Genomic DNA, 11,191 nt, shown 5'->3' with positions numbered 1-11,191 from the left:
CATGGGACTCGATCCTTGGTTCCCAGGATCACACCCTGGGCTGAAGGCGGCGCTAAACCGCTGAGCCACTGGGGCTGCCCCTTCTGGCCATTTTTAAATTGCTTTTTTTGTTGTTGTTGCTGTGTTGTGCAAGTTCTTTTTATGTTTTGGGTACTAAACCCTTATCAGATATGTGATTTGCAAGTATTTTCTTCCATTGAACAAGTTGTCTTCTTGTTTTGTTGGTTTCCTTCAAGTTTTTAGTTTGTTGTAGTCTCATTTGTTTATTTTCGCTTTTGTTTACCTTGCCTTTGGAGTCAGATCCACAATTTTTTAAAAAAAATCACTAAAACCAATGTCAGAGAGCTTGCTACCTTTTCTTGTCAATTTCATGGTTTCAGATCTTAGATTCAAGTCTTTAATTCATTTTGAGTCAATTTTTATATGTGGTGTAAGATGGCATTTAGTTTCATTCATTTGTATGTAACTGTTCAGTCTTCCCAACACCATTCATTGAAGAGACTGTCCTTTCCTCTTGGCTCCTTTTCCTAAATTAACCATATATGTATGGGTCTATTTCTGGGCTCTCTATTCCATCCCATTGATCCGTATGCCTTTTTCATGCCAATACCGTATTGTTTTGATTACTATAGCTCTGTGGTATAGTGAGGGGATTCCTGACTTGGAAGGTGGGGAAACTGCTTCACTGTAACCTTCTCACCTCTCCGGCAAAGCTTTTGGGGTTTGCAGACCTGGCAAGCATTGCAGGGTGCCAACATCACCGGCAGGTGGCGCCACGCGACCGCAAGCTGCAGCGTGAGAGCATCCCGTTGGGAGAAGTGAGAAGCTCCAGAAGAGGCAGGTCGCTAGGTGTGGGGCCACCCAGTCGCCGCTAATCCCGGGCAGAGCGGCGCCGACGAGTAGAAGAGGGTGGCGCAGCAGGTGTCCCGGCCTTTCAGGCAAACGCGCTTCTTGAGACCTCCCCAGTCGGCTTCCCGGGTTCCTGGGGCAGCCTCCCTCGCACGAACATTGAGCACTGCGGCAGCCGGCAATGCGGTGCCGCGAAAACCGACCGTCCAGGGCCCCAGGACATCAGCCCAACACCGCCTACCCAGGCGCGGGGATCTACTACCGAGGCCCCTCGGGGAGCTCCAGGCCCGCAGACGGCCCCCTCTCATTGGTAGCCCGACTGGAGGCCCCGCCCCCTTTCGTACAGCTCTCATCTGTGAGTGGCTCTCGGGCCCCGGCTGGCCACACCTCCTCCCCTCGCACATACACAAGAGTCACGCGCCTTTCAGTAGGAAACTTGGCGTGCTGAGGGGGACGGAGGCTTTCATCGCCCCACCCACCTGCCTTGCCATTGGCCCGCGGCTCCGCTCATGACCACGCCCCCATTCCAGCCCCCTGGCTGGGAGGGCGGGCACCCGCGCGTGATTGGCTGGTCCGCCTGCCTCTCGCGGGAGCGGCTGGCGCTTCACCCTCCCTTTTCCCCCTCCCGCGAGTCTCCAGGTTCCTCAGCTAGCAGAGGCCGGGTCAGTGTCAGTCAGGGAGCCGGACTGCTGAACTGTGTGTGCGGACGCTCCGCCGCAGTCTCGCCCAGGGGCCGGTGGCTGCGCTCGCGCCGCCGGGTGGGAAGGATGAAGCCGCAGCTGGAGCAGCCACCCTATGATTGGCTGTGGCGCTTGTGAACCCGAAGTAAAGATGGCGGGCGGGCAGGCAGCCGCCGCACTGCCCACTTGGAAGATGGCGGCGCGCCGCAGCCTCAGCGCCCGCGGCCGGGGGGTCCTGCAGGCGGCGGCGGGGCGGCTGCTGCCGCTGCTACTGCTGAGCTGCTGCTGCGGCGCGGGCGGCTGCGCAGCAGCGGGCGAGAACGAGGAGACGGTGATCATCGGGTTGCGGCTGGAGGACACGAACGACGTGTCTTTCATGGAAGGGGGGGCGCTGCGGGTGAGCGAGCGGACCCGGGTCAAGCTGCGGGTGTACGGGCAGAACATCAACAACGAGACGTGGTCCCGCATCGCCTTCACCGAGCACGAGCGGCGGCCTCACAGCCCGGGCGAGCGCGGGCTGGGGGGCCCCGCGCCGCCGGAGCCGGACAGCGGCCCCCAGCGCTGCGGCATCCGCACCTCCGATATCATCATCTTGCCCCACATCATTCTCAACCGCCGCACATCGGGCATCATTGAGATCGAGATCAAACCGCTGCGCAAGATGGAGAAAAGCAAGTCCTATTACCTGTGCACATCGCTCTCCACGCCAGCCCTGGGCGCCGGCGGCCCGGGGTCCGCGGGCGGCGCCGTCGGGGGCAAGGGCGGCTCGGGAGTGGCCGGGCTCCCGCCGCCCCCGTGGGCCGAGACCACCTGGATCTACCACGACGGCGAGGACACCAAGATGATCGTGGGCGAGGAGAAGAAGTTCCTGCTGCCCTTCTGGCTGCAGGTGATCTTCATTTCGCTGCTCCTGTGCCTGTCGGGCATGTTCAGCGGCCTCAACCTGGGGCTGATGGCCCTGGACCCGATGGAGCTGCGCATCGTGCAGAACTGCGGCACGGAGAAGGAGAAGAATTATGCCAAACGCATCGAGCCGGTGCGCAGGCAGGGCAACTACCTGCTGTGTTCGCTGCTGCTGGGCAACGTGCTAGTCAACACCACGCTCACCATCCTGCTCGACGACATCGCCGGCTCAGGCCTCGTGGCGGTGGTGGTCTCCACCATCGGCATCGTCATCTTCGGGGAAATCGTGCCCCAGGCCATCTGCTCCCGTCACGGCCTGGCTGTCGGGGCCAACACCATCTTCCTCACCAAGTTTTTCATGATGATGACCTTCCCCGCTTCTTACCCGGTGAGCAAGCTGCTGGACTGCGTCCTGGGCCAGGAGATAGGCACTGTCTATAACCGGGAAAAACTGCTGGAGATGCTCCGGGTCACCGACCCCTACAACGACCTCGTTAAGGAGGAGCTGAACATCATCCAAGGAGCGCTGGAGCTCCGCACCAAGACAGTGGAGGACGTGATGACTCCGCTCCGGGACTGCTTCATGATCACCGGCGAAGCCATTCTGGACTTCAACACCATGTCGGAGATCATGGAGAGCGGCTACACCCGTATTCCAGTATTTGAGGGGGAGCGCTCCAACATCGTGGACCTTCTCTTTGTCAAAGACTTGGCCTTCGTGGATCCAGATGACTGTACTCCCCTGAAAACCATCACTAAATTTTATAACCACCCCTTGCACTTTGTTTTCAATGACACCAAGTTGGACGCTATGCTGGAAGAATTTAAGAAAGGTGGGAAATTTTGGTATCTTTCATTGGCTTGCTCTCTCTCTCTCTCCATCCTCCTCCCTACTTGAGCCCTCTACCCTCAGATCAACCCCCCAAGGCGAGTTGACCGGAATTTCTCCTGTCTCTTAATTGCAAAGTTGAAAGGGTGGCATGGATTTGGGGGATGGATTGAACTAGAAGGCGCTTCTAGGTTTTCTAAAAGCACGAGACTAACGTCACTCGCTTTTTCGCATTTCAAAAAGCAGGCTTTCTGTTTTCTGTGCATGATACTGCTGGCCCTCTGGTCCTGAGGGGTCTGCTGCATACCATTGCCCCAGTTCTGAGTGGGTAAGGTGCAAGTCGGGGCCAGCTAATGCCATGCTGTGCCATCTGGTTGATATGTACTAATCTCAGGCGTTTGGAAAAACATTGAGATAGTTTCTCTAAACTCAGTACAATCCTCTTCTTCCTCCTTAACCATTCACTGACATTTCAGAGATTGGAAGTGCATTTTCGGTAGCTCTGTTCCTGGTTGTCAGGCCACCTGTGGGGCAGATTGGGCTCTGCCTCTTGAGGATAGAGGATGGGTTAAGCCAATATCACCAAAAAGATTTATTTATTTGGGTGTGACTTGCCTTAGCTAGAAAAGAGGTTTTTTTTTTTTTTTCTTTCAAAGTAGAGTTATTAATATCTAACTTGGAAAGACTGGAGGTGAGTTAACCTTTTATTAGGCTATCTTGTCTAGCTTTCTTCACTATTTGTTTATATTTACTTGACAAATAAATTTCCCAAACCAAGTGTGATTTTGGCAGAAATCTTGAACATTTAACAATGGGATGACGCCCTCTATTGTGGTTTATTTATCGCTAGAGTTTTTCTGGTTTATAAGTGTTCTTCTTGACCTTGATCGCTTGGTATGTTAAGTTGAAGTGTGTCTTCAAGTCAGTTCTCAATGTTCTGGGGAGTTTTAATAGGGAAGCTACGTGCAGAGTCTGATGTGCTCACCTTTCCACGCATGGTGGTTATTTTTTGTTTGTTTTACCATGTAATGAACAGGCAAATAGCAACTCATGCTATTATTAACTGAAATTCTGTCTTTAAAAAAAGTTTCCAGTAAATAGTTAGTGTTGCTATTTGAAAACCATGGGTGGCCGAGCTGTTTAATTGCTGTGGTGCTAGTGTAGGTATTAAAATATGTATGTAACCTTTAATGACCTGATAGTCTTCAAAACTAAGTTTTCCTTCTTCAGATAGAATTTTGAGCACTCATAGTGGTCTCTCCATGGAAAAAGGCTGTGTGTAAGTGGTGACAGCTCACTGGACGTGGCGATCTGAACATCCCCACAGAGCGTGTGGTTGCCCTAATTCCATTCTCCTGGCTGAATGGTGTCCTCTCTGGAACGGGATCACATTGCAGTAATTTTCAGATAAAGGAATAGAGCAGAATGTGCTTCAGAGATTGGTAATTTGCATTTAAAAGCAGAAGGAGATTCTTCTGGATTCTTAAACAGTAAAAAGAAAATATCCATTATCTCTAGGTGACAGAGCTTCTTTTGGGGGTGTCATTATCCTTTCACTGCTAAGTTGTTAATTAGAGCATCTGACCAATCTCTTCTCTCATTTTGCAATAATATTTCTAGTACAGAAAGATACCTTGGGATGCTTGAAAATGCCTTTGAAATACATTGTTTTCTTTCTATTGCAAGGTTTTGCAATATTGAGACGGATAATTTATTCCATGATTTTTTATTCAGAATTTTTGTATATCTACTGATGGATTGAAACACTAGTGTGTCCTCCCTGCTGAAAGAAGGCTTTCATTTCTATATCTTTTTTCTTGGAGAATTTAGCTCTTCACCTACAAGTCATTAATCCTGCCCCTATCTCAAAACTTCAAAATTTGCATTATTTTGAAACTGTTTCTGGTTGTTCTTGAACAATATTTCTGTGTATTTTCTGTGGTTTATTTTCAGGAGGAACCTTTTCTCCTCAATATTACCTCTCACATTACCTTTAGATAACCTAATTACTAGTATTTTCCCATGAATTTTTGAAAAATAGTAATTCACAGGCAGGACTTTATTTCTGTCCTTAACCAGAGTGATGTGTTTGGTTAAGAAGATAGTAAAGGTTAAGGTACACTCAAGTTAGTGGTATGTTTGGAAGAGCGGGCAAAGACATTTGGTTGCAAATGGGAAATTTCAGCCATGATCTTAAAAAAGTATTGAGTGTTTCTTACTTCAACTGTAGGAACAATTGATTTTTCACCTTCTCTTTCTTGATCTTTTTTTGATGAGTTTGGCCACTTGAACCTTACTAGCAGCTGTGTTAATTCTTTCTTCCTGTGAGTTAAGCTATTTCACCAGATACTGTTTTCTTTATTTTCCAATTCAGTTGAAATAATGTGAACAGTCAACTTTTATTGTTTTTTGTTTTTCTCTATTGAATAATGGTGCGTGGGATGTTTTTTTTTTTTTTTTTTTTTTTTTTTTTGCGTGGGATGGTTTGAAGGCTTTTTCTTCCTCTTTCCTTCTTTCTCCTAATAATACCAACTGTAACTCCTTCAGACTGATAGATCATTAATCCAGATCTCATTGACAATTGCCCTTCCCAACTAAGAATGTCAGCCTTGAAGTCTTTTCTACATAGAGCTGGACATCATCAGTGTGAGTTATGCTTTACCAACAAGGGGAAAGGTTCGCAATGTGGAAAGAATGAAAAACTACCTTTATAGAAGTGTGTGTGAATGTCTTCTTTCTACTGGTTAGAACACTTTGCTTGACTCCTTAGAAACAGCTTTCCTTGAGGTTGGAAGACAGTAATTATACTAATTTTACAGTCAGCTTATTATTTATTTACTGTACCAGGTACAGAGCTGCATGTTTTACATGAATTACCTTGTTTAAATCTCATAATGGCCCTGCAAAGCATTTTCTCCATTTTACAAATGAGGAAATTGAGACTCAGGTTACATGATTTGTTCAAGGTCACACAGTAATTTGTTGATTTGGGGTTTTAACTCAGGTCTGTGACAACCAAACTTGAGCTCTTAACGACTCTGTGGTTAATCATTAAGTTGGTCCCCTTGATTCTGATCTTACATTTCTTTGCTTTGAGTAAGTGTGAAGTTTGGTCTTTTATCAAAACATTGCTTCAGAGCTTTTTGGGCAACAGTCACAGAAATGCACTGAAACTTAGATGGTTTTAAAGCCAGTGCTTCTGTGATGTTGTATATAACAGTTGGTTTCCCCACTTTTGCCATTAAAACAAATCAGTTTTTTGGTCAGTGTGATTCTAAATCTAAAGAATTCTATTTCCATGCCAAGCATCAAGTTTCATTTGGGAAAGGTTTTATACTTGCATTATAATTTAAGTAGTGTGCTACTTTAATGAAATACTCTACAGCTGTTTTTCTTTTTTTTCTTTTAAAGATTTTATTTATTTATTCATGAGACACACACAGAGAGAGAGAGAGAGAGAGAGAGAGGCAGAGACACAGGCAGAGGGAGAAGCAGGCTCCATGCAGGGAGCCCGATGCGGGACTCGATCCCGGGTCTCCAGGATCACTCCGTGGGCTGAAGGCAGCACCAAACTGCTGAGCCACCAGGGCTGCCCTACAGCTGTTTTTCTAATAGCAAAGCATGTAGTAATGTTTAACTCTTGCTTGGCAGTGAGGACTCAAATTCAGTTTTGTGTTTTAATCTTGATTTTATTTGCATTTTTGTTGCCACCTGTATAATGGCTAATGAGCATCCTTTACAGCTCCACCCCTCTGTGCAATCTTTCTCTTTTTCTTTTGCTACTTTTGTACTTATAAATCTAAATAAGAGAATAAAGGTAAACCCCACTAGAAGATTGAGACTTCTAGAAAAACTGTCTTGAAGCAAAATTGTGGAGAGGAAGAAAAGATAAATTGAAGGTTGCTACCTTTGTCTGCAGAAAAGACATATAAGAGATTCTCTACTGACCTGACAAAGCCTTCCTTATAAAATACTGTGGACTCTTGGCTGCCTAATTGACTCTACTGGGGTTGAATTTGAAGAATTAGTAACCAGTTATCATTGTTTTGTTTTGTTTCTTTTTGCTTTGTAACAATTGCATTCCAGTATTGCAGAGCATGCAGTTCTATAGCTGCTAGGGGTAGCCAGGCTATTTTCTAGCTTTTTCTTAATGTACTTAGTTAAGTAGGTCACCAGATAACTTTAAGGGAGAGTACAGTGTGCAGTTTTTTCTCCTCCTGTAACACCAGTCTTTCCATATCAGTATGCTGAGAGTTTAATGTTAAAAACTATTTTCCTCACCAAATAAAGTGTTCCACTTGCCTAGAATCTAGGAGAATGTTTTTATTGGTGTTTAAAGGTATGAATGATGTCAGGGATGGATGGATGAATATATTTGCTTCTATGATCTTGTATGTTTAGTAATTGTGTACAGTAACAGTATTAAATTATTATGATTCTGTGTTTTTATTTTTATTTTTAAAAATATTTTATTTATTTAGTCATGAGAGACACAGAGAGGGAGAAAGAGGCAGAGACAAAGGCAGAGGGAGAAGCAGGCTCCATGCAGGGAGCTCGATGTGGGACTTGATCCCGGGACTCCAGGATCACGCCCTGGGCCGAAGGCAGGTGCTAAACTGCTGAACCACCCAGGGATCCCCTGATTCTGTGTTTTTAGATCATCACTATGAAATAATACAGCAAGTGTAGAATCAGAGGTGGAAGGCAGGTACCTTGAAGATCATCTCCTCCAGTGTTGCAAAACTTACCAGATGATAAGAACTACTTGGATCACTTATTAAGAATAAGGTCCTAGTCCTCAGTCAGAGGTGTTCTAAAACAGAATCTAGGGAAGGAGCCTTAAAATGCATATTGTTAACAGTTACCCTACAGTTAGGTGAGTTTAGAAAATCATTGGTCTAGTCAACCTTATAAATAAGAAAGGTAAACCCTGAGAAGGGGAGAAAGTTAAGTGACTTGCTTAAGGGCTATCTACCTAGTTAGTAGCATCAATAGAACTAGAATCCATGTCTCTGTTTTTTTGTTTTTTGTTTTTTTAATTTTATTTATTTATTCATGAGAGACACACACAGAGAGGCAGAGACACAGGCAGAGGGAGAAGCAGGCTCCATGCAGGGAGCCCGACGTGGGACTCCATCCCAGGTCTCCAGGATCATGCCCTGGGCCGAAGGTGGCACTGAATCCCTGAGCCCCCAGGCTGCCCCATGTCTCTGTTTCTAGACTGGAGCTCTTCCACTCTCTCAAGCAGGCCTTCTGATCCCAAGTTAAAGTACTCTGGTCAGAGTTAAAGGTAGTTTTGTCATTGAAAAAGCAGATATTTAGGTTTGCCATTGGGTATTACCCTGTGATTTTGATGTCAGTATTTTTGACATCCTGGTTTTGTTACACAGAAAATAAATCTGAACATGTGGGCTCATTTTATTTTAGCTTATTGCTTTGATTGAGTTTTTTATTTTGTTGAGGTCAGCCTAGGAGGGTATTTTAGGAAAGGGGTCTTGAGATTGCTTGAAGCCTTAGTAGGTAAATATAAGGCGTTTCTTTGGAGTTAACTTGTTTTAGGTATCCACAAATGTGTTTTCTTTTTGATTGTTTCTTCTATCAGAGTAGGAAAATTGAATTTGGGACTGTAGGGCGAAACATCTTTGGCTCTTTTTTGTTCACAACACAAGTCTGTAAATTTTCTATTGAAATATTCATCAAAGCAAAGTATGTGCCCCATTCATGCATCTATCTATGCTATGTGTCTTTTTTTTTATTTAAAATAATAGAAATTAAATTCTTACAGAGAATCATACCTGATTTGGGGAGGTTATTTGTGATAATAGGACCATGGAAGCTTGAACATAGCTTTTTAGGTCAGAAGACACCATAGATAAATGCTGGCTTTGACTTAGTGTGGTTTTGGATGAAACAGGACCTTATTCTGCTTTTCTCTTGGTTTTCGTGGGGATTACACACTACCTGCCCCTCCCCACAAAGGGCTCAGAATTATTTAAATTTTGAAACATTCCAAACTCCTGGGAAGGACCAGTTAATTTTAATTATTAGCAAATCTAAACACAATTTAAAATATTGTTACCAGGAAAACTCACAAAATAGACTGAGCCAACATAATATTTATGGTTTTATTGTTCTTGAAATGCTTATTAGACTTTAAAAAACAAATCTCTGGACTCCAATTAGATATTTCCTTTAGTTCTATATAAAGTAGTATATTTCTTTCTAAGGGGCCCTATCTCCTGAACACATATATTACTGATAGTAAACTTCAATTCCAGTAGGCTTTGCTTGGAACATAAAGAATGTTTTTCAAGCTAAATACATGAAAATGAATGACTAGGATTGAATACAATTTATTTTAGTATTCTCTTTTCACCTACTTTTTCTCGGGACACAAACCAGAAACCCCCAATCCTACCAACATTGAAAAAGAGAGACACCAGGAGCACCTGACAGCTCAGTCGGTAGAGTATGCAACTCTTGATCGCGGGGTTGTGAGTTTGAGCCCCATGTTAGGTATTGAGATTACTTAAAAAAAAAGAAAAAAAGTTTTTTTTTTTTGGGGGGGGGTGGTTTAGGTGTTTTTATAAAAGCACAGGGATAGGACCTGCCAGAAGGGGAGCAGGGAGAAAGGGCTGCCTAATCTTTTTTTTTTTTTCAGATTTATTTATTTATTTGAGAAAGAGAGAGAAAGAGAGGGAGAGAGAGTGAAGGGGAGGAACTGAGATAGCAAGAGAGAGAATCCCAAGCAGATTCTGCACTGAGCATGGAGCCCATCATGGGGCTTCATCTCATGACTCCGAGACCATGACCTGAGTTGAAACCAAGAGTCAGAGGCTCAACCGACTATACCGCTCAGGTGCTCCCCTCCCCAAAATATAAAATCTTAAAAAAATAAAAAGACACTAGGAAGCATTCTTTCTTTCACCAGACTGGCAGCTGTGGAGTGTGTACACAGAGGGGATTCAGGTGGCACATTTTGGAGGGGGAGCTAGGGGACTCATAACAAGTACCTACTGTAGATGATATGTTTATTAGGTTGGCTTAGGGATTGATGGAGATGATGGGGGTGCTGACTCTCCCCCCCCCCGTTTACAGTAATGCTATCACTGACTATCAGTACTGCTGCAATGATGGTGAGATCGTTATTTCTTCATGCATAACCACCCCTCTTGTTGTCAGACCTGGGTGGGAATATTTCTGTCTTTGAATTTATATCCTGGGTGTGGAAGATACCACTTACTAATGCAAAGGTTAAGGAAAATGTGCTCTTCCTAAATCTACTTTGGACAAGTAGCTTATTCTCTTTAACCCTCAGTTTTTTTTTCCATAGTAAAATGGGTTGTTTGCAGACTCCTAGGGTACCTAATAGAATTAATGTGGTAACAAATGTTAAAAATGCTTCTGGTAGTACCTGGCGCTTTAGTGCTCAGTTAACCATTATTTTTTGTCATGGTCTTTGTCGTTCTTGGTCTTTCTTTTTTTTTTTTTTTGTTCTTGGTCTTTCTTTAGACTACATACTACTAGTCAAGAGACACCTTGAGCCATATGTGTTCTTAGTTGTTATGGATGTCAAAATCTTGAAAGTGGCTAATGATTGCAGGTTTTTTTCTTTTCTTGTGATTGAATTCCAGCCTGTTACTGTTTTAATAGTTGTTATTACTTGATAAGATACCCACATGCATACATATTTTGAAGGAAAACAGAACAATTACATATTCTACCCTCCTTAGAGTAAGGATACTGAATTTTAAAAAACCTTCGTTTTGGCTAGTATCAAAAAGACAAGAAATAACAAATGTTGGTGAGGATGTGGAGAAAAATGAACCTACATGCACTGTCAGTGGGAATGTAAATTGGGGTAGCCACTGTGCAAAAGAGTGTGGAGTTTCTTCAAAAAATTTAAAATAGATCCATTAATTTCATTACT

The 11,191-nt window shown here is 44.2% G+C and overlaps 1 protein-coding gene across 3 annotated transcripts in view; it reads left to right on the top strand.

Annotated features, from left to right (window-relative positions):
- Nucleotides 1-1,431: 1,431 nt before the first annotated feature.
- Nucleotides 1,432-11,191, top strand: part of CNNM2 (cyclin and CBS domain divalent metal cation transport mediator 2) — a 145,698-nt gene continuing 135,938 nt past the window's right edge. Inside the window, exon 1 of one of the 3 annotated variants that reach the window (XR_005985932.1) lies at nt 1,432-3,265. Coding sequence is in view for 2 of the 3 variants with exons in the window: in XM_041742700.1 (XP_041598634.1) it covers nt 1,645-3,265 (1,621 nt within the window). In the remaining variant the exon portion in view is untranslated. The remainder of the gene's footprint in view (nt 3,266-11,191) is intronic. The other 2 variants (XM_041742700.1, XM_041742702.1) reach the window with 2 other exon arrangements.

Source organism: Vulpes lagopus, chromosome 2 (genome assembly GCF_018345385.1).
Source record: "Vulpes lagopus strain Blue_001 chromosome 2, ASM1834538v1, whole genome shotgun sequence".
In the NCBI taxonomy this organism is placed as follows: Eukaryota; Metazoa; Chordata; class Mammalia; order Carnivora; family Canidae; genus Vulpes; species Vulpes lagopus.
Note: the sequence above shows the minus strand (reverse complement) of the source record. Positions and strands in the feature narration are given on the sequence as shown.